The sequence below is a fragment of the Chroicocephalus ridibundus genome, chromosome 7, assembly GCF_963924245.1.
Source record: "Chroicocephalus ridibundus chromosome 7, bChrRid1.1, whole genome shotgun sequence".
Lineage (NCBI taxonomy): Eukaryota > Metazoa > Chordata > Aves > Charadriiformes > Laridae > Chroicocephalus > Chroicocephalus ridibundus.
Window position 1 is genome coordinate 10,578,678 of NC_086290.1, and position 23,420 is coordinate 10,602,097.

Sequence of the window (23,420 nt, forward strand, 5' to 3'; positions counted from 1 at the left end):
AAGACCAGGACAAAGTAATGCACTTGGAAGAGAAGAGGGGACAGGGAAGAGTTAACCAGGTTTATAATTGTTTCCAGAGACCCATTATTCAGCCCCTAAAAATGCTGGTAGAAGAAGAAAATGGAAAATTGACATGGTCCCAGCAGACAAACGGTTAATATTTAGGAAAAGACTATAGCAGGTTTTGATCCAAAAGAAAGGGAGAAGAGCATTTTAACGAGAGCGGCACTCAGACTGTACAAACTCATTAGATTTGGGGTTTACCATCTCATAAAAAAAAAAAAAAGGAGGACATTTTCCCATTCTATACCCACTTGTTTTGAAGATGGGGGTCTTACATTTGCATTCCCTTTGCCAGCACCCGTGTTTGTGAAGAGGCGCACACCCAGGCACCGTGAGCCCCAGCAGCCTCGTGGTACCAAAGCAGAAACACAACCTGGAGCAAGAGCCAGGCACATCACCGAAAACAAAACACACAGCTGATTAACGCTGCCAGAGAATGTTTTTATGGAGAATGTTGGTTTTCTTTCATTTTCCTTTCGCTTTGCAGCTTTCCTCGGATAATCCCTGCTCTCCAGCTGACTGGGGTGCCGCTAATACTGGCACGGTGACATTTTAGCTGGTTTGGGTGGACACGAGCAGGTGGAAAGCGTGACCGGTGGCACCGTCCCTGCGAGGGGGACGCAGAGGTGGCGGGGTGGGGGTCTGGCCACATTGCTGCCCGCCTTCGGCCAGCACCGATAGCTCCTGCCTTGTACATCGGCTTTCGCGTTTAATAAAGTTGTGGCCTCTTGGCTTTCACCACAACACAGTTTCCAGTTTTATTTCCCAAGGGTTCGTAGCAAGAGTAACACGCAGTAGTCATAATGTGTCATAAAATAAATATTAGCAAAAGCGCAGGCGAATCTCCTCCAGTTTGGAATTTGCTTGGCGTCGCGTGTCCCCTAATGCACATCTCCAGAAGCAGAAGTTGTCTGCTGATGGAGGAGGTTGGTTTGTTGCACTTAGTTTTGTTTTTTCGCCTTAGTTTTGTTTTTTCCTCAGTCGGCTGGGCTTCTGCCACTGTCACAGCTAATAAAGGTAAGTACCGGTACAGCACTACCTTCCACATTGCCCTAATCACATTGCTCTTGAAATTAAGTCTGTCAGCGCTTCGGCTGTAAACCCGTATTGCGAGAGCTTAATAACTCCGCTGTGAACAAAACAAAATTACTTCTAGACTTAAACCTGGTGTGCAAGACTTCTGCCTATGGGGACACATTTTATTTGTTGCAGGGAATACGAAGAGCATGCCCAAAACGGTTAAATAGATCGAATACGCACCCAGAAACACAACATATGCGTACATGTACACACAGACTAACGTGTACAGGCACACACGTGTAAGTAACCCCCTGTGGTATATTTTACATCCCTACCTACACTGCTTGCGCAGGGAGGAAATAAGTTCACCAGGAGCCTCTGACTCCCCCCCACCAATCAATTTCTTCACATTTTAGACTCATCTCAGTCTCTACTTCTTTTTTGAGTGTTTTTTCTTTCTCCAAAGAGTAATAAATTTACACTCTCCCACCAAAAAATTACGCTGGCCTGAAGCTGAGGCAGCCGAGGTAAAACTCCATCCTAGAGCAGCAGCAGTTGTTTTATGTATCAAAATGTCCCGTCTTTGAAGTTGAGCCTTAATAATGTCTTGCAGGAAAGCCCCAGGGCAGAGCCTTTCTCTGCCACAGACTTCTTGTACAACTTTGGGCAAATCCTTTAGCTCTCTATTCCTCGGCTCCACCATTGAAAAAAATGGGAATAATTAAATTTCTCTACTTCATCAAACAAGTGTAATGATAAATACACTACAAAATGCTCTGAAATGTCTGTGATGAAGATTACCTGCTGGATGGAGAGATGCAGAGCTAGAAAGGGGAGCCTTGTTGCCATTCCAAATTCACGGCATTTTTAAGTTCAGAAGTGGTGTTCTAAACCAGTTTTAAAGATTATCTTCTTAAAATGACACCAATCAAATAGATTCTTCTATAAAAACACTATATATAATTTTTTTTCCCTTAAATAATAGTGTAGACTGCACGTGTGGTACAACACACAGCTTTGTCACCACAGTTTGGCGTGGCCATGCCAGAGCTGGTGGGGTTTACGTGATGGATCCGAACAGCACTGGTGGAGCTGGTTTGCTCTGTCAGGTCAAGACCTGCACTCCCAACTCAGACGCTAAGTCACACGAAATCCGTTCACCCTCACAAGGAGGGGAAGAAAATAACTGTACCTGGGGTTCCTGGCACCCCAGCACCAGGGTGTCCCCCTTCATCCTCATCTTGCCCTTGCCAGGGAGGCTTTGGTTCCAGAGCAGGGAGGAAGGGGAAGATGCACACAAAGGCTCTGGGGCACAGACCTGGAAGTTCATCCTGTCACTTAGATGGTTGGTGCACCAGGAGTTGACCCCCGCAACGACCATGGCTGTGGGAGTAAAGCTGTAGCTGCAGGAGAGCCTGGGGAAAGGGGTGCTGCCAGAGGCAGAGGATTTCTCTGCCAAAAGGGTGGGTGAAGTTGGGTAACGCTGCAGCCGATGACATGCACAAAGGGAAGGAAAATGGCCGGTGTTTGGATTAAAAAGAAATTAAACACAACATCAACACAAGGTGTAGTTATGCTGATGGGAGTGACCAACACAAAGGGATGAATTGTCCCAGCAGAAGGTGGCTCAGGTTTTTGCCATCCAACCCTCCACCCACTCACTTTCCCTTTGCTTTGCCTCCTTTCTTGGGAGGTCTCTACCCAAATTCTGAGTCTGGGGAAAGCTCACAGCATATATCTTCCTATTGCTCTGTACAAACCCTGCCTACCCTGATCATGGTCCCTTCAGGACCATGCAATAAGCAATAACATTGGGATCAACCAAAAAGGGTTCCTACAGATGCCCTGACTCCATTTGGGCCAGGGATGGCCACAGCAAAGAAGCACGGTCAGATGGTGGCCATGGACCGGGACGCCTGTATTTGCCGTGTTGGCCATGTATGGGGCACCAGCTGGGAAAGCCTGGGGTGCCGGGGCAGGATCTCCCGGGCGCTGGCTCCTATGAGTCCTCCACGCATCAATCTTAGAGCAGTATACCGTCATGGATAAATAGCAGCTGTTGCAGTAAGCTCATCGGATAACAGGCACATATATTAAAGTACCTTTAGCACACTTACCAAAACATATATTTAGCTAGGGAAAATAATCCTGCCCTGCCTATAAAAGTCAAAGTTTGCCTTTATAAATAACTCCAGGAACCCTGCACGCCACTGAGGAAATGGCGATGGCGTGCATGCTCAGCCTCCTTCCCCGAAAAGATCTCTGAATAAAATATAAACACGCTGAAATATAAAGAACAGTTTGGTAGAGATAATGAAATCTAGTGAAGCCAGTAATTCACTCTGTAAATCATACAGCTACTTCCTCCTTGCAGTTGCCTACCCTGATTTACATCATGAACCTTATTTCCGAGCTTTTCCCCACTTTGTTGCAAGCACGAGAGAACTAACTACAGCTTCTGTGTGTCTTTGTGACTGGTAAAAAGCATTTATTTATACCTGCAAAATGTCCCACCCTAAATATGCCACATTAGCTTGATACGCTGCTTCTTTTTTCCAGTCTTCTCTCAGGTCTTTCCGAGAAGGGAAGGCAGGGCAGGCATCCAAAAATGCCAGTTTTGCACCCATTCTTGTTGTCACAGCAGCTGGGAACGGGAGCAGTCCGAGTGCTGTGTCAGTGCCGGCCATGGGGAGCTGCAGAGAGGATCCCCCCGCGCTGCCCGGGGACCGCCAGTCCCCCCCACTGACTCCCCAGCCTCCGGCATCACGCTCACCCGTTTTATCCATGGCACCAAACCTCATCCCATTAGCACGCAAAGACTCCGAGCCCTCGAACTTGCCCTATATTGCACCGAATATCTTCGGAAGGGGCTGGAAATAACGGGGTGCTGTTGCCTCGCTAACGCCGCCCTGTGCGCGGGAGCCCGTGGAAACCTGCTGTGGGGCAAGCGGCGAGCCCTGCGGGCCAGCGGGCTCAACCCCAGCCTCATCTCTTATTCACGTCTCTCCTTTAAGCCCAACCGCTCCGAGGTGAGGCTGGGTCTCTATGAATTCCGGCGGATTTGTCTCCCGGTGTCTGCACGTACATTAGGCAGGCGCATTATGCGGACGTATGGCTCTGCCTGGCTCTGCGCAGGAATAGAGACTGCAGGGAAAAAATTATATCTAGATGAGTCTTTATGGTGTGTGTGCCTTCGGTATTAAGATCTCTTCAGGCTTTGTATATGCGGTAATATTGCTCTCATTTTAAATTCTCCTAGTAATAATTTTAAGAGAAAATTCCTTGTGACAACTGCTGTTCATTTAAAACTAATGTTTAGCCAGTAATGGGTAATTGTATTAGACTAAAAAAAGCTGCTGTAAAGTCGACTCCAGTCTGATTTTTAATTTACTGCATCATCAGCTACTTTTATGATACTATTTAATCTACTGAAATAAAACTATTGCTCTATAAATATCTCTAACATTCAAGAAAGATTGTTTTTAGCCGTTCTGCTCTTGGGGCTGAGGAGTTGTTAATTATTATATGAATAATTCCCGTGAATACATTTACTTATATTTGTTTTAATTGTCACAATACTCAGAGAAGTAAGGTGTTATTATTTCACCACGAACTCGCTTTTAACCCTTAAACGGGGAAAGGGAAAATGCCCCTCGCTACTTTGTGCCCATATTGAGTTCATAAAATGCATTCTGTGTTTCCGTGGGAGGAAAGAAAAAAAAAAAAAAAAGACGCCAAAACAATTTCCATTGATTTTTTTTTTTTTTCCCGTAAGGACCCACACCTCGCTCAGCTGGGATGCTGGTGCTCGCGGCCGCAGGCGGCACGGCAACCACAGGGATGCAGGAGCGACCAGGGCGGCTCTTCCCAGGAGCCTGGGTTGCGTTTGCAGGACCTTTTCCGAGCGTGTAGCAGCACCGGGAGCCTGATCCTGCTCTCTCCTCCCCGGAGCTGTATTCCTGACAAACGCAGCGGTAGGTTCACCTCCTCAAGTATTAAGAAATCAGCCCCCCAGGGCCTGTTTCAACCCACCCCCCGCCAGCATCGATAGAAAGACCCCCGCTGAGTCGAGTGGGCTTTGGATGGGTCCCCGTAGCCTCCGCGTGGGTATATTCATGCACAGAGAGGAGGTTTGTGAGCTGCCTTGGTATAAATCATAAAAAAAACAAAGTTACAAATAGGGACTTGTATGTTTTTCTTGCTTATTCACTTCCCACAGAAATAACGTGCATCGAGGTCATGCAAAATAGCCTCGGTCTATACCGAGCACCGGTGGCGTTCTCAAAACAATACACTACCAGATTAAAACAGCGTCAAAGACATCGTGCTGCTCATTTCGGATGAAAAAGAAATCTTCATTAGCAAAAAAAAAAAAAAAAAAATCTATCACAAGAAGTAATTTGCACCCACCTAGTAACAAAAGGGTGGATCTTTTTTTTTTTTAATTTGCTACTCCTTTTAATAAATAGTAGGTTCTCTCGTAAAGATTACCTGGGAGATAAATGGATCTGTTGGAAGAAAAAAAACTCAGGGTGTGAGCAAAAATGTATATCTGTGGCATGTGAGTTGCTGATTTTTAATGTCCCAAACACATTTATATTGTGGCTTTAGGTTTATTTACCCCGGTAAACACTTGATTACCTGCCTGCGACAACTGGGGGAGAAGGCTGTTGTCAAATCTATTATAATACCATCAAGTAATGGTTACAAGATAAAGTAAGGTAAAACAAATAATTCTTAATGCTGTGCAACCACCTATTATTTTATCCAAACAACTTCTGGTTTTGCTATCTCCTTATGGTCAAACGCCTATTCCCTAGAAAGAGAGAAGAAGTCTCTTTTTACCTTGGTAATTAGCTTGTTTGAAAGCTCCCGCAAATTCTTCCTATCATAAATTTTGCATTGCTCCGTGCACAATAATGCACATAAAATTAAATAAACAATTTAATTAATTTAATTAAAATTAAATATTAAACATATTGTGTATAAGAAGCCCATGTCTTTGATTTAATTGGGCAGGAGTACCCAAAGCAGTTTGGGTAACAGTGAAAAATAATTAAAAACAACAAGTACGGTAGCCTCTGGGTACGAAGAGTAGTTGGGAGCTTTCTCCTGAGAAAGGTTTATTTAATTAAAACTAAACTAATCTTTGGAAAACACTTGATAAGCATTTCATAATACAAATCATAATCCAAAAATGAAGCTTACACTTCGTCTACATGATACTGGAAAATAATATTAAATAATTCAATTCTGCCATGAGCTACTTTCCCAGCACGCACAGAATAATTCAGCAGACAGCATGTTTACCACCTTTAAATTTTCTGTAACATTTAGTTCATCTAGATAAATATTAGTAAACTGTATGAAGGCATAATGGATCCATAAGTGATAAGGCTGAGAATTAATGCTTTATTTAGACTGCTTATTGCTTCTTGTAGATATAATACCAGACAAGGAAAGCGCAGCTAACTTATTTACAAGTCAAGCTGTGCCTGCGCTGGCAGGTGAGCCATTTGGCTGCGTTCACGTTTTCTAACCTGTTCTTCGACACCTTTCACTCATAATAGAGGATATTATTTCCAGGATCTCATACCAGTGGAAGAGGAATAGATTATTTTATAGGGTGGTGTCTCTATCAATACTTCACGTTGCCAAACGCTAGCGTTTCTGTACCGTCCGGTGATAATTTCAGCTCCCTGAAAAACTTGGATCCTGCCCAAGGTGGCAAACTATTCGCCTGGACATCAAACAGTCTGCCTTGCACAGCCCCTCGCAAGCTGGATTGCAAATGCTGACAGGCTTTATAGGTCATTTCAAAAACAAATGCTTCATTTTAACACCTTACACTGCAGCAGCTCCTACAACAAGCTGCTGATGCCAACTGGCTTTTTCAAAAGCGAACGTATCCAAAGAGATCCTAATTGACACTTTCAGGCAAGTGCCCAGCATAACTGAATGGTACTCAGGTTTCTGGAGAGCGGTTTTAAAGTGACCATATAATTTAAGTGACCTTTGAATATAATTTAAAATGCTACTGTAGAGCCCGGTCCCTCTCTCACAGAATGGGCTCCGTCAATAGGGAAACTCCCATTGATGTTAATGAGGGCAGGAGCGGGCACTTCCACCCCTGGCTCCCATTGAATTTTCCAGGTTGCTTTTCTTGTGGGAGCTTGTGTTTTGATACATTCCTGGGAAGATCCTGTTAACTGACTTGCAGTTACTTTGCTTCATATCATGCCCACAGCTTTTTAGTGGAGGACCCAGTGATTTAGCAGAGATTTCTGTGGAACAGAGGTACAATAGGGCCCTTTAGAGGGCGTGGGAATTTCCCGCATGTTGATTAACCTCATACTGTAAAAGACCGTAGGCCAAATCCTTCAGTCCTCACGCAGACAAAAGTCCACATTGACTTATCCGAAATCTCCCTGCAAACGCTCATTAAAGTCAATGGCATTTTGCCTCCGTAAGGGCTGGGGATTTGGCCCGCTGGTTGTCTTTGCGATTGGGCATCACCAGGAGAAGGGGATTACCACGACACCCAGCCGGCAGCGGGCACTGGCTTGTCCCGGACCTGGGGCACTATCTTCCCCCCAGCCCCAAAAACCCATAACACAACCATACTGTCGGTGCCAGCCTGCCGCTCCGGCCTGCGGTGATGAGCGATGCCCAGCATCACCCCTTGGGCCACCACCTTGACACCCGCGTGGTGCCACCCCACGGAACCCTGCCACCCAGCTTGCCCCAGGGGGCAGGCAGGGTACGAGCCACCAGCCCACGAGGCTCCTGTCCTCCCCGCTGTAGCTGCTATCAAAAAAAAGTCTGGCTTCCACCCCCTCCGGGACAAGATAGCCAGTAATTTAGAACCACCTTAGAGGAGGGTACGTCTATCCAGAAAATAATAGAAATATAACCCAAAAAAAAAAAAAAAAAAAGCAGGCTGGTTTCTATTTGTTTGGTTTAGCCGTATCATAGCTCAGACCTTCCTTGCCATTGTGGTTCAATATTTACTGATCGAAAATATAGACTAGCTGCGAGTCACAGCATTTGCCAGGAAGAACGATTATCATCAGAAAGAAATGGGCATTAAAAGAATAGCTCTTCCATTTCCAGCATATAAAACAGACATTCAGAAGAACAAACAGAGCAGAGAAGAAATGATGGTCATTTGCAAGTAAAATATTACTAAACAATATAACGTTGGATTAACTGTTTCATGTATTTATTGTGCAGGAATATATAGAACTTTACATGAGAAACTATCGGTACAAGCAAGAAACAATGCAGCCTTTTAAACAGCTTGCTTTTAACTTTAACGCTTCTGCACGTATAGCACACGAGCTCGCTGAAGCCTGTGCAGCAACTCCTGTTAACTTCAAAGGGGTCAGGATCGGGCCCCGAGGTTTCCAACTTTTCTCCTGTAATGTCCCTTTCAATAATATTGCAGCCCCCCCCGGTCTCGGTAACATTCATGTGCTTCGGGTGAATTTATGGCTGAGAACGTGGCAAAGAGGCACCCTAAGATGTAATTTGGGGGTGGGGGGGAACGGAGGGGGCTGATCCTGAAAACTGTGGAGAGACTTTTTCTTTCTACATACATTTAAAAAAAAAAAAAAAAAAGAAAAAGAAAAGGAGGGGATGGAGGGGCAGGATAAAGAAAAAAAAAAAAAAGAAAAGGAGGCATATATTGAGTCCAGTCCCTGCATTCGTGTGAAGCAAACCATTGAGCCCGCAGCACAGTAGCGAGGGCTGACTGGACCGGACAAAACCTGACTCCGTTTATTGTCTTTTGTTGTGGTGCGCCAGGAATGCAGGAGCTGCGGTTATCCTGAATTAGGGCTGGCTCTGGGGATGGCTCTTTGTACTCCCAGGACCTGTGGATTGCTGAAAATTGGCTCAGTTCTGATCTCGGGCTTTGGAGATTTTATTTTTTTTTTCTTCCTTCTAGGGCTATTTAAAATGGTCACGTAATAATTTCAGTAACTCTGTGGCAAGTAATTTATTATGTGGATTTGGAATTTATTTGCTACTCTTACATAAGCTTAAATTGCATTATTTTTATATTCTCTTACCCAAAATACAACTCCAAAGAAGGATTTCTGACAAACGTGATATGCAGGTCTATTCTAGTACTTGTCCTTGTTTACCCAGAAATCATGCTAAAACATTTGCCACTCGATGCGTGCTTTAACACTGGCAAAAATCGGTACAATGTTAATTCTATTATTTAACTAAATATTAGGGAGTTACTGAGATTCATACCCAACTATTTTATTTTATTCTTTTTATTTAACTGATCTGTTAAATCAGATTTTGCACCTGAATATTTTCCTGGGTCTTATTCCAAATGAAAGAATCTTTGCAGAAACAGAAGCATGAGAAGAATTGCGGTGGCACAGTTGATCACTGCTTTTGATGGCAAGCACGGTAACTGCCTATGGAGATAATTAAAGCACCAGCCGTAGAGATGCATGAGATAAGAACGGAGAAGTTTAGGGCCGGATTAGTGCAACCTTTACTCTGTGTGATGCGAAGGGTTGGGCAGGATGACTCAAGGAGTGGTCTCCAAGTCCACCTTCTTTCCTTCTATCTATGCACAGGGAAAAGCCCTACTTATTTTTAGCTCTTGAACTCTCCCTGCAAGTGCACTCCATCCAAATTAAATAAAACTCCAAGACTCTTTCAAATTGCTTGGAAACAGATCCCTGAAGCCCTGATTTTCTTTCAGCTTCATACCTGCAAAGTTCCTAGTGATTTCAAGGGTGATTTTGCCAGACGTACGAAAATGATAAGTTCAGTTCTCTGAATTGCTACTGCTGTAAGCGTGGATTTAACAGGAACCCAAAAAAAAAGGGAGTCCTTAAAAAAAAAAAAAACAAACACAATCAGGATTTGGTCCCTAATATGTAGTAATAACAATAATGATGTCATTCATGTTCAGTCATGTACATGTTTTCATAAATCATTTTTAATAATTTATCGGATATAAAGAAGAGCTTGAAGTGTGACAAGCTTCTGTAATTTTTAATAAAGCTTTCAAGTAACTTCTCAAGCTCAGGGTAGTGAAACCTACTGACTGAGCAATGCGTATCTAAGTACAAAAAATCCACGGCAGAGGTATAAGCCTTCTTGAAAGGCAGGAGCATGGGCTGGATGCTGCCTTCTCCTCTTCTCTCAGCATCGACACTGCAGGGACTGCTCTGGAGCTGGTGTAACCCGGCGTGCACGGGAAGGGAGCCCCCGCTGTCTGCATTCACCTGGTCGCACAGCAGTGAAACCAGCAGAGCTAAGTCACTTTAAACCAGCTCTCCGTTTAGCTTGCTGCCTTCAGAACCAATCCTGCGCTCGATATGGGGGGTGGCGAGGGGAGCACCCAGGAATTTCAGGCTGGGGTCAAGAGTTAGTGGATTAAAGGCGATCTGTGGGATCCTGAAGCTTTCTACAGCACCCTGGGTTTTTCTCTTTTGGAGAAAAAAATCTTTCATCTGTGCTATTAACCTTCCTGGGATGTCAGAGGTTGTCCCTGCCCTGTGACTGACCGCTTTGCCCCTCAGCCAGTTAGAGGAGCTCAGCATCCCCACCGGGCTCAGCATCCCCACAGGGCTCTGTGCTCAGGAACAACCTCAGGTGGGAGGATTAAGTGCTCGGCACCACGAACTGCAACTGTACCTTCACCTGGACACTCAGAAAGGTACAATATGCAAGGCACAGAAGAATGCTCTACTTTCCGCTGGCGCTGCTGCGCGCCTGTTATTTTTGCCAAGCTTTATCCTATCTACAGCAATAGTCAGGCCGCTAATCTATTGTTGTAGCTCAGGCTGAGCTGGTGCTCGTTTTTAAATTAAACCTCAGGTGAAAGTTGGCAAATCCGCCCGTGTGTATGGTTTGTCTCTGCTCGCAATCTTGCGTGCGTGCACCTCGGCGCAGCGCAGCTCCCCTGACCTCTGCCTGGTGCGGTTTTACTCCTGACAGGCTAGATGTGAATAAAATCATATGGAGCCGTGTTTTTACAGTTCAGCCTTCTGAGTCTCATCCTCCTGCCATTGAAATCAATGGCAAAACTCCCAACTTCGCTAGTCATATCAGATTAGCTTTGTTCCACGGACTGAAACAATCTAATAGATACCAGGTGTCCTCGATAGAGCTTGTGTGGTCTACAAGTAAGTGGAACATGTTTTTAAAAGTCAAATATGAAACAGCTACATCACAGAACCTGTAATAACTCCAAACTGATATTATTATCTATGGGATCAGTAACTAAAATGTAACTCAATGTATATTTATATGATGCATCCTATAACAGACATGTTCTGAGGTAAACTCAGCTGCATGTTAAACCACTACAGAAACGGATCCATATTTATGCTCATTTCCACAAGAAAGCGTGGCCCTCGTGTGTTTTTACTTAAGGGAGAGAGCCCCAAACAACCTTAAATTAATCCAGAAATCCACTTTAAATATACGACCCTGCATGTAAAAGGACCTACAGAAGTTAAAGGCTGCATGTGAAACCTCCAGGCTGCTGCTCAACATTTAGCTCCCTCCTTGCTCCAAGCTGTGAACCTCGACTGCGAAATTCCCCACCTGCTTTTCCAGAGTCATGGAGCCTCACCAGCTCCACCAGCAGCATGGACTGGAGGAGGTGACACAGATGTCCAGACCTGGGCTGCACCAAGACATCCATCCCTGCACAACGGGTGTAGCTGGAAAACCTGCAAGGAATTTCCTTGTGCGTTCTCCAGGTGTGGAGGTGGCCCAGGAGCCTTGCCCAGCTCATAAGAAACTCTCAGTGCCAAGCTCTGCACCTACATGAAATCGCTCTGCCAACGCCAGGGCCTGATCCCAATTCACAGCACCGCAGATAGGGGTCTCAGGGCAGTTCCTGCTTGTTTTGCCCAAGGGAGGACCAGACCTTCCAGACCAGGACCCAGCAGGTCAATAACACAGGAACAAAAAAACAGGGAGATCCCCAGGAAAAAATCAGCCCTTCCTGGGGAACAACAACAAAAAAAGATATTGGTCATTTTTCTAATTCAATTAAAGGTCCTCAAACGTGGTGAGGTCTACCCCAGTTCCTAGCCAGAACAATATCTCCTGGGGCCAGCTTTTGGGGCTGTTTTCATGCTGGCACTTGAGTCTCCTGCTCTGCTCCTGCCTTGCAATTCCACATCTTGGGGGCAGCTTCCATGCTTGCCCCGAGTACGAGGTTGGCACAGAGCTCTTGTAGGCAACGCTAGCATCTCATGGGTGAGGAGCTGGAGTCAGGAGGCTTGCAAAGTTCTTTTTCCCCCCTTTCTGCTAGAGAAGCAGGAGCAAGACTCACATCAAGCCTCTTCCATCCAAAGCACTGACTGCTGTCTCCTCAGGGTTGATGGGCAGCATGTGCTTCCCCCCCAGCCTGGCCTAATGGGAAGCACCTTCCTCAGCTGGGGTCCAGGTGCTGCTGCAACAGCCCCGCTGGAGCAGAGCACTCCAGTATCCCAGGTATGACACTCCTGAGCAACATTTTAGGCAGCTGAAGCTGCCGGTGGCAAGGGCCAAGCCGACAGACCTCTGCAGCAAAACTGCTGCCAGAGTCAGTGCCCAGCTCTGGAAGTCAAAGTCAATTTCTTTTAAAAAAGCTGCACCAGGGCATCAGGAAAACACCAAGCCCCATTAAAGAGGCGTGATCCAATTAGTATTTCATTTGGTATCTGAAAAATCTAGTCTTATCTGTAGTTTTATCTTTTACCAGCCATCCTCTTTCATTAGGGATTCGTCTCCTTAAGAGGCTTAAATACTTGTACTTTTCCAATAAAGATCTTGCAAAGTACGTTCAAGGGTAGCTTATTTTAACATACATCACATTTAACAAGACTTTTACCAGCGCAGAGAGAACGCGTAACTAATTGTTGGAAGATCTGGTCAAGTTTATTGTAACGGGTAACTGTCGGGCAATTATGATTTATTTATTCAGAGGGAGATAAGGCACGCATTGTTCTCTGGAAGAAAAAAAAAACACAGGGCTGACCTTAAAGTTAATATTATTTCCCATGCCTTCTTCAATCATTTCATAACTGAGGGGACCCACCAGAACACACTCCTCATTGGCTCCCCTCACTCCAAATTTTTGGGTTTAAACTTAATCTCTCCCCAGGCTGGCTCCCAGGCCCGGCAAGGCCACCCTGCAGGTGCGTCTCCTCCTCCACTTATTTCTGAAAATGTCTCTTGTCATGAGGGGACACCTGAGAGCGTCAGGGTCCCTCGCATGGTCCCGGAGCCTGTGGCCGGTGCTGGCCCGGGGCTGCAGCAGGGAGCCTGCGGCCGGGGGTAGGGTAAGAAGGGGGGTTCTTTTTAATCTGACAATCAAAAAAAAGGAAGAGGGAGAAAGAAAAGAGGAAAGAAAAGTTCCCCATTACTGTCACCGTTCCTCGGGTCCCTGCGGTGCTCTCTCGGGGAGCAGCCTGCCCTGGCAATCGGAGAGGCCGGGGAGCGGGCGGGCAACACCTCCGTCGGTACCGGCGGCGGCAGGAGGCGCGGCAGGGCCCGGCCCGGCACGGCCCAGCTCGGCACGGCCCCGCTGCGAGCGCAGCCCTTCCCCACACCCTACCCGGGCAAACAGACGCCGGGCCGGGCAGCCGACGGCTAAAATGGGTGGGAGGCGGCCGTGGCCCACCGACGCCAAGGGGGGCCCCGAGCCCAGCACCCCGGGGTGCTGCCTGCCCCCCTCTTCGTCTATCCCTGTCCCCCCCAGGTCGATGCAGTACCCGGGTGACGGCTGCCAGGCGGGTCTGCCTGGCCACGGGAAACGCTGGGACTTTGCTGGGGACCGGGGAGGGCTCTCCCCGCCCGCCTGGGGGGTGCTGGGATGCAGATGAAGGGGAGCAGCACCCCGTCCTACCCCGGCAGCGCCCGGCCTCGGGGCTGCCTTTACTTCTGGTGGGACCCCGCTGTTCTCCAAGCCCGGCGGCTCCAAGCAGCCCAAAGGAGGATGAAAAAGGGAAAACCGGGGTGGGGGACCAAAACCGAAATGTGCCCCGGCCCGCCTGTACCCCCACATCGCCCTGGCGCGGCGGCTCCTTCCCCTGCCCGAGCCGAGCCGAGCCCCGCGGCCGCAGCCCGGGGGCAGAGCGGGGCTGCGCCCGGTGTCCGCCCCTCCGAGCCCTCCACGACCGCCCCGCCGGCACCGCCACCGCCACGGGCCGCAGCGGGCTCGGAGCGGTAGCCCCGTCCTCCCCCACGGCTGTGCTGCTGCCGCCGCCGCAGCTGACAAAGTTTTTATTCGCATCCTCGTTATCTCCAAACTGTCAAAGTGACCAAGAACAAACAAACAAGCTCTTTTTAACGTAAGGGTTGCTCACCTGGTGCAGTAAAGATCAGATCTCAGAGCAAAGGACTTCTACTTCCAGCAAAGTCTGGTTCACCGACTTACTCAACCGGAAGAAAGAGCTCCATTACCTAGTTTACATACACTCTTTTAAATCTGTTTCAAAGGCATTTGATGTAGAGCATAAAGACGCACCTTGCGCGCTGCTGTCAACAGCCAGCCCGAGGCTGGGGCTCGGGCGCTACATGTCCAACTCCCCAACACAGGGAAAGTTACAGATTTATATTTTTTTAAACTCAAAACGTATAACTTTTTCTCCTCCAAATTTCATCCCTTCGCCATTCGGCAAAGCTTTTTCCAAAAGTTCTTAGATTTAATCGGAAACCGTTTGAGTTGTGTTTTGATCCGACCGCCGCTCTGCGTTTATTTGTTGTAAGGCAAAATAAAAGTTAAATCGAACCGGTTTCACCGACAAGAAGTCGGAGCTCCGGGGTTGGGGGGGAGGGGGTGCTCCGGGCCGTGCCCCCGTTGCCGGGACCCTCCCGGGGCACGGCGGCGCGGAGTGAGCTCCCCGCGCTCCCCGCCGGGACGGCCCGCCCCCCCGCCTCCGCCCCGGGACTCCACCAGCGGCTTCGGAGGCAGCTGGGCGGCCCGGGCGTCGGGGGGTAAATCCGGTTCCTACACCCTCCCCCAGCCGCGATCGTCTCCGGACAAACAGCAGCGCCTCGGTCCTCACCCGATGGGGATGGAGAGGTGCAGTGTTTGGTAATATTCACTGTAAGACACTATGATATTCACTTGCTTAATTCCGGCGTGGCCTCCAGCACCACGGGGGGGGTGCCGAGGGAGCCCGGGGCCGGGGAAGGACCCCCAGCCCCCCCCTGCTCGGTGCCCGGGGGCAGCACAACTCCCCCCGGCCGGAGCCGAGGCGAGGGCCCCCCGCACCCCGGGCCCTCCGAGCAGAGGGGAGGGGAGCGGAGCCCTCTTGTAAAGCTTCCAGCCGTCGGAGCCCGCAAGATAAACATCATTAGAAATCATTGTAATTGGGATTGTGAAATCTGACCTCTGACCCGCCGGGCTACGTGTCACAACCGTGTCTGCTTTGATTCCTCGAAAGGCGGCACAAAGGAACAAGCTCCGTGACAGGAGGCAGCGGGATCTGCGCCCCGGCCCGAGGGGACCGACGGGGGGGACCACGCGTGGCCTTCCCCTCCTCCCCCGCGCCTCATTTGCATATGCAAAGCAGCAGGCCGCCGGGCCGCCCCCGCCCGGGGAGGAGGGGGATCGTCGGGCCGGGGCGGGGGTCCTGGAAGCGGTGGTGCTGGCGTCTCGGGTGCTTTGAAGGGAGAAATGGGCGTCGGTGCGTCCTTCCACTAGCGGAGAGGGGTGGGGGGGTCGTCTGTTGGGTGTTGGCTGAGATTCACACCCCACAAACGCGCTGCTGCCCTCCGAGAATCGGGGTATGGGGGGGGCCGACCTTAATTTCCGATGGCAGGGAGGGAGGGGTGGAGAGATACCGCTTTTCCTCCAGGGCTTTTCCTCCTGGGCTTGTGGGTGCCCCCTCCCGGGGCTTGGTCTCCCTGGTCACATCCGCCCCCTCCATCTCTCCGTCCGGGGCCCCGCTGCGTGTCCCTCCGCCTCCCCCCTCCGCTTTGCCCACACCTGATCCCTCCCTGACGGGGAGGACGATGCGGCTCCTGCTCTTCTTACCTCTCGGCTCCTCGCAGCCCACCCAGGGGCTGGTGCTGAGCCCGGGGGGAGGCACCCCCCGACTGCCGGCCGGAAAGCATCCCCGCGGGGCCATCTGTCCCCGGCACCCACGGGGGACCCAGGTCACTGAGGGAGCCAGCGAGGGCGGACGGGCACCCGTTCCCTCCTATGCCCCGCTCAGCTGCTCTCGCGGAGAAATCCTAAAAGCATAATTACATTAAAAAGCCTGATTTGTTTAAATAATCCTCTTTAGGCTCCCCTTAATCTGTCCTATATTTCCCCCGTCGTCTTTATTCCTGACTTGTCCAGCTCAGCTGAGCTTGGCCGGACACCCCGCGGCTGAGGAATCCCCTCTTCGTCCTCCTCCGGAGCCCCCCACCCTGCGGGCGACCCCCGCGCCCGGGAGCCTGTCCCCGGCCGCAGGTAGGCAGCGGGGCCTGGGGTCTCTCGGTGGGGCGGGGGGGAGGCGGGGAGCCCCCGCAGCCCCGCTCGGCCCAGCGCCGAAAGCATCGCCCGTGTCCCGCGGGTGGGGAAATCAAAGAGGGTCGGTGCCCTGTTCCCTCGGCAGGGCAGGGCCGGATCCGGCTCTCGGGGTGCGTCATTACCCGGGTTTTGAGAAGAAATGACATTTTTCGCCTGGGCAGCTCCAGGGGAGTGCGAGGCGGCGGGTATATGAGAGAGCCAGAGAACTGAGTTGAGACTGGAGCTGGGAGAGGAGCCCAGTCTCTCCACGTCCCCCCGATAACAGCAAGTGAAGGGCGGTCGGGGAGGGCTTTGACCGTGCCCCCCGAGCGCTGCAGCTGCCCCCCCGGCCGGGTGGCCGCTTTCCTCCTCGAGCAGTGCGGATCGCACTTTGAAGGACGGTTTCTTTTCCTCGATGCGGAAGATTTAAGTTTATGTTTCAATTCCATCGGAAAGAAAAGAGGGAGAAAGAAATGCAGAACTTTAGATGGCGCTGTACAACATTTATTTAAACCCTCCGAGTATTCCCGGCTCCTCGGCCTGCAGAGAGGAGCGGAGCAGGGGTGGGATGGGGTGGAGGAGGGGTCCTGCCTCGCCGGCAGCGGGTGCGGAGGGCAGGGGGATCTCGCCGGGCAGGGCAGCCCCGGCCTGCGCTTCCATCCGCGGTCGGTGACAGCTAACTGCAGCGCTAAGCAGAAATAATTAAAAAGCAAATAAAAATGGCAGAGGCCATCTCCCGCTGCCGCTCTGCTCCCCTTCTCCTCGAATAAACGGAAACCCCCAAATGCCTCTGACGGGGCGAGGAGGTGGGGGGAGCTGCGGAGTTGACAGGAGCTGCAGGCGGTGCCGGCCGGGTGTGCTGCTGCTCGCCCACCTCCGCGCCCCGGCCCGCCCGGGCCCGTTCCCCCGGGGCACGGCCTCGGCGTTGCCCCATCCGCCGGGGCAGGGGGGGGATGCAGGAGCGGAGCTCCCCTGGCTCGGTTCTCACCCCAGCTCCAGCTCTGCCCGCTTCTCCCCTGCGCCCCGCCGGCTGCGGGCGTCGGGGAAGGATTCGGAGGAGCGGAAAGAAAGAGAAAGGAGAGGAAAAGCCGACAGACGGCCCCGTCGGGGGGCCCGGCCGCTCTCCACCCGCTCCGGCGCCCGGTCTCCGCAGGAGCGGCGGTGAGAGGAGCCCCAGCGCCCGCCCTCGGCTCCGCGGGGCCCCACGCAAGGCCCGCGTGGGCGCCAGGCCCGGGCACGGCGGCCCTCGAAGGCCCGAGGACAAAACCACGGGCACGGCCCGGCCCCGGCCCGTCGGTGCCCCCGGTCCGACGGCGAAGAGAGCCGCTCCCGGGACGGGAGGCAGCCGAATTGAAGCGGGGTGGGTGGAAAAGCGGAGCGGGGGCGGCCGGCTGGGGGTCCCGCCGACCCTCCGCGACCCGGCGCTCCCCACGCACACGGGCAAACGCGAGAGGAGGGCAGGGAGCGGGGAGCGGTGGCGGCAGCGGCCGGTACCGAGCGGCGATCGCTCCGGTCGCCTCCTCGCCGCGGCCCGGACGAAGAGCTCCTCGCCGGACAGTCGGTACGGGAGCGGACCCTCTCGGAGCGAGGCAAGGAGCTGTCAGGCAAATCCCTTTTCAACACATCCCGGAGCTCTGAACGTCCAGACGGTTTCAGGCATTTTGTTCCTGCAGGAGCTGGTGACATATTATTACCATTATTACGAGGTGGGGTTTTTTTATCTCTAGTTAAAAAAGGGAAATGCGGGAGGAGAAGCGTGACGGCAACAGCCAAAGAGAATTAATTTTTTAAGAGGGTAGAAAAATAAAAATGAAACAAAAAAAATATCGAAGGTCTCGGACAGGGTTTTAAACAGGGAACGAGCGCTTTGAAAATTGCTGCACTGATCCATCGAAAACAAAACCTAATTACGCCACCGAAATGGCACTATATACGCAGCATATTGTGTATGTATATATATATTTATTTTTTATATTTATGTGTATATATATATATACACACAAACATCCATACACTAAAATAAAGAATTACAGCCAGCCTGGATCCTGAACACAGTCTACACTTTATTTCAGACTACAGATTTCTGAACATAATAAAATCTTTGGCTTGTAGCGGCGGGTTCAGTCTCGCAGTCTGTGGATCAGAATTAATTTTTTTTCCTCGGGAAAAAAAAAATAAAAGAGACAGAAATTCACACACAAAAAAAATAAGATCAAACGAAAGATCAGGAAAGTCGGACATTTACTGTAAAACAAGAGCAACGGACATCGAGAAAAAAAATGAAAAGGAAAGCAAACAAAACGAACAAACGAACAAAAGAGATTGGAAGAGAGAGAGAGAAGGGGAGAGAGAAACTGTCCAGCAAATAGAGATCGCTACACATATTTCTTACCTGAAATTAAATATATACAAGGTCATATGCTGTTTGGCTATATAGAGATAATTTTTTTTTTTTGTAAGTGTTCATATTTTATTTTTTTTTTCTTAATCGGAGTCCTTATACTATGGATAGACAATAGATCTGCTTTTAAATAGCACCTGTCCGCCTCCCGGCCGGCGGGCCGGCGCCGCGGCGCAGGGCTGGGGGGGCCGCGCCGCCTCACTCGCTCTCCTCTTTGTCCTGCACGGTGGTGGTGGAGTGGTTGTAGAGTCCCTGGGCCATGAGGTGCAGCGCCAGCCCGTTCTTGATGCCCGTCGCCTTCTTGATCTTGGCCCGTTTGTTCTGGAACCAGATCTTGATCTGGGACTCGTTGAGGCTGAGCTCCTGGGCCAGGCTCTGCCGCCGCTGCTCCGTGATGTACCGGTTCGCCTGGAACTCCGCCTTCAGCCGCTGCAGCTGCTCGGCCGTGAACGCCGTCCGCGGCCGCTTGTCCTCCTTCTCCGTCTTCTTCTTCTTCAGCTTCCTGGTGCGGGGGCCTGCGGGCAGGGCACACACACGCCGCTGGGCAGGGCCGCGCCGCCGACCGACCGACCGACAGACCGACCGCCGCCCCCGCCCCGCCGGCCGCCGGAAAAATGGCCGACGGGCGAATTTCTGCCGGTCCCGTGTGTGCCCCCCCCATCCCACACCCCACACCCCCCCCCACCTCAACCCCGGCACGGCGGAGGGAAGGATGGGCAAGGAGAGGGGAGGCCGGGGCCGAGCCGACACCCGCATCCCCCCGCCGAGCTGTCCCCGCCGAAGGGAGAGGCTCGGTCCCGCTCGCCCCTCGCCCCGACACACGTCGGGGCGCCGCTCCGCTCGCCCCGCCGGGACGAGCCGCGCTCCCGCTGCCCGGCCCCGGGCCGGAACCCGTGGGGTGGGCAGCGGCTCGGCCGGGAAGCGCGGGGGACGAGGGTCCCCGCGGCCCGGCACCGGCGAGCCGCCGGGAGCAGCAGCCTGCCCGGGGGCTGCCTCGGTCTCTTTTTGTGGGGGCAACAGCCCCCTCCGCAAGGCCAGCCCAGCCCCGGGGGGCCCTTCTACGCCGCCACCCCGGAGCCCCGCCGCTGCCCGGGTCGTCCGGGCTCTCCGGCGGCCGATCCTTGCCGGCGACCCCCGGCCCCGCCTGCAGCTCCCTCCATGAACCCCCTCCGAAAGCGGTGGCCCCCATCCACCCCGCCGCCCCGTCCCCAGGCCGGGATGGGGCCAGGTGAAGTGCCACAGGGCTCGCCAGGGGAAGAAGCCCGGCACCGGGGCGCGTCCAGGGGGGACAGCGCCCGGTCGGGGGGCTACCCCCGGTCCTCTGCACGTCAGCCCGGCCCGGGGGGGAGCGGTGAGGGGAGGCAGCGCTGGAGAAAAGGATCTGGCAAAATCCCCCGACAGCTGCCGGGCTCGGCGGGCGGCCCCGGGCCCGCAGCCCCCCGCCAGCAGCAGCCGCAGCCGGCGAGGCCTCCCGGCCGCCGAGTAGGCCGAATGCTCCTCTTCCCGGCGCAGCCCTTCCCCAGAGCGGGGGATTTTCCCCGCGGCTCGGCGGGGAGAAGGATGGGGCCCGGCGGGATGCTGCCGGGCTCGGCCGGCGGAGGGGCGGAGGGCACGGGGAGTGAATGGCTTTGCCCCGGCACCTTGCAGCGGGGAGCCGGCGCCTCCGACCGCCGCAGCTCGCTCGTCCCCGGAGCCGGGAGAAGCTGCCGGGGCCGGGTGGGCAGCTCTGAGCACAACAAAGAGAGCGGCCGAGCCCAGCTAGCCTCCCCTCGCCCTTCTCCCCTCCGAGCCGGGGCGAGCAGGGAGCTTCGGGGAGGATGTGCAGAAATAATCCTCTGCCCGAAGAAAGGGGAGGAAAAGAAATAAAGGCGCAAGTGTAAAACGCCTGGCGCACGGCGGCCCTGGGAATCGGTAGCAAAACACCCGTGGCCGGGCCGGCCGGGAGCGAGGGCCGCGCCGTCTGACAGCTCTATCACTCCATCAATCACCCGAGTCAATCAAAGTGGCTTTTCTGAGTTTCAAGTCGCTGGACGTGTCAATAACGGGGGATGGAGATGGCTCGAGCCGATCGCGCCGCGTTGACCGCCAGCGGGGAGCAGCCAGGCCGGGCAGCGCGGAGCGGGGCCGGGCACCGCCGCCTTCCCCGCGCCCCGCAACCGCCCCCGTGCCGGCACCGGGCAGCCCACCCACCCCGGCCCCGGGCCGCGCCGGCGGATCCCTGGCTGCTGGCCTGGGGTGTCGCGGGGGGAACCCTCTCTCCTCGCCCTCCGCTTCTTTCAAAAAAAAAAAAAAATTACAATTAAAAATAGAAACTAACGGTGATAAAATAAGGGGCTGCCGGGGTCGCTTGGGAGAGGGGAAACAGCGTGGAAAGGGGCGGCAGAACGGGGCCGGGGGCCGGCAGGGCCGAGCAGGCGGCTCTCACCCGGGCGGCCCCGGGCAGAGGCACGTCCCCCCCGCCTCGAGAGCCGGGCCCCAAACGGCGGCAGGGAGCACCGGCTCCCGCGGCAATGCGCGGCCTAAGGGCCTGCCCGGCTCTGCCTCACTGCCGCGGCCCCCATGAACAGCCCCTCCGCCACCTTCCGAATAAAAAACCCCTTTTTCTTCACCCTCCGAGAAAACACGCACCACCACCACTCCCCGCGCACCTCCAGTAGCCGCTCAACATGTGTCTCAGGTCTCTTCCCCCTCCCCCGCCACCCCCGAAAGGCCACCAGCACCCAGAAAAAAAATAAAAGAAAGGGAGAAAAAGCCCCCAAACGAGGGAACGGCCGAATCCACTGCCTATTTTTTTTTTCCTTTTTTTTTTTCGCAGCGCTCCCACCCCCGGCCGCCGCGCTGCGGAACACCCGGGGCTGCGGCAAAGGAGGGGAGGGCAGGGTGGCGGGGGGGGCACGGCAAAGGGGGTCGCTCCGCATCGAAACGCGGCCGAATCGGGGCCCGGCGTCACATTCAAATTTGGGAGAATCGGAGGAAGGAAGGAGGGGGGGTGGTAGGGTGGGGTGGGGGGGCGGGGTGGGGGGGGACGCGTTTCCTCTCGCCCCGGGTGACCCAGGACACCCCCCACACACACCCCTACGCGAGGTCCTCAGCAGGCCGGGAGCCAAAGCACGGGGTGGGGTGGGGGGGGAAGGGAAGGGGAGGAGGTGGGGGGGGGCGACCTTGTCACGATTTTAACAGCTCCCAGATGCGCCGCGGTTCCTTACCCGAGGACGGTCTGTCTGAATACCTAGTGCAGTAGACCCAGGCAGGCCACACCAGCGGCTGTTGCGAGTCGGGCTTTATAACAGGTCCTCCATTATTAGAGCCCATGAGGAGGATGGCGGGGCTGCCGTGCTCCCCGTACTTCGCCGGGTGAGTCTCGCCCCCGTCGGCGGGGGGCTTGGCCGCCCCCGACGCCGCCGCCGCCGCTACCGCCGCGGCGGGGCTGGCTTTGGCGGCGGCGGCGGCTGCGGGCGGCGGCGGCGGCGCGGAGCCGTCGGGACGGCAGTTCGAGTCCGGGCAGAGGAGGGAGGGCGGGTTGGGCGGCCGGGCCAGCAGCGGGTTGACGTTTTCTCTACCTGAGCTCTGCCCCCGGTCTCCGTCCCGCTCCCGGCTGCCTCCTCCTCCTCCGCCGCCGCCGGCCGGGGCGGGCGGCTCCTTCTTGCAGCCGAAGTCCGGCCTCAGGATGTTGTCGATGAAAAAGTTGGTGGTGCGGTGGGGCGGCGGCGGCGGGGGCGGCGGGTGGCGGCGGCGGGGCAGGGGCAGGGGGCAGGGGGCGGCGGGGGAGGCGGGCGCGGGGCTGGGGGAGACGGGGAGGCTCTCGCCATCGCTGCCGCTGCCGCTGCTCGCCGGGCCGGGCGCCGCGTCTCTGTGGCCGTGCCCCTCCGGCGGCTCTTCCATGCTCAGCCCCCGCCACGGAGATCGCTGCCTCTTTTCCCCCCCACCCACCCCGGCTTTTACGCCCACCCCACTTTGCCGGTGGGTGGCGGGGTGGAAATGGGGGAGGAAAAATTTAAAAAAAAAAAAAAGAGGAAAAAAAAAAGACAAAAAGAAAAAAAGAATAAAATCCACTTGTTGGGCTGGAGCTGAGATATTATTTTTTTCCTCTCCCCCTCGCACGGCTGGATCCAAAACCAGGGAGACACTCGAGGGCTTCTTTCCCCCTTCTCCCGATCAGCTTATATTTCCACCACCAAAAAAAAAAAAAAAAGAAAAACCAAAAAAAAAAAAACCACCAAACCCAAAAAGGTCTGCGGCGACACCGCGCCTCCCTCCCCCCCCCCCCCAAAAAAAAACCCAAAAAAACCCACCAAAACACCCGCCCCCCCGAAAACCCGTCAAAATCTGCCCATCTCCCGCCGGCGCGGTGGCTCCGCGCTGCCCCGCTGTCACGCTGCGCTCTGCCCACGCCGCGGGCTGCCGGAGCCCGTCCCCGCCGGCCCCGGTGCTGCACGGCCCGGGGAGTAAATTTATTTT

At 53.6% G+C, this 23,420-nt stretch overlaps 1 protein-coding gene across 1 annotated transcript; it reads right to left on the bottom strand.

Annotated features, from left to right (window-relative positions):
• Window positions 1–19,026: 19,026 nt before the first annotated feature.
• On the bottom strand, window positions 19,027–23,169 carry EN1 (engrailed homeobox 1). Its single transcript, XM_063341364.1, has 2 exons — window positions 22,169–23,169; window positions 19,027–19,477 (listed from the first exon to the last, which is right to left on the bottom strand). The coding sequence occupies exons 1-2, from the start codon at window positions 22,842–22,844 to the stop codon at window positions 19,161–19,163; spliced, it is 993 nt and encodes a 330-aa protein (XP_063197434.1). The 5' UTR covers window positions 22,845–23,169; the 3' UTR covers window positions 19,027–19,160.
• Window positions 23,170–23,420: the final 251 nt, after the last annotated feature.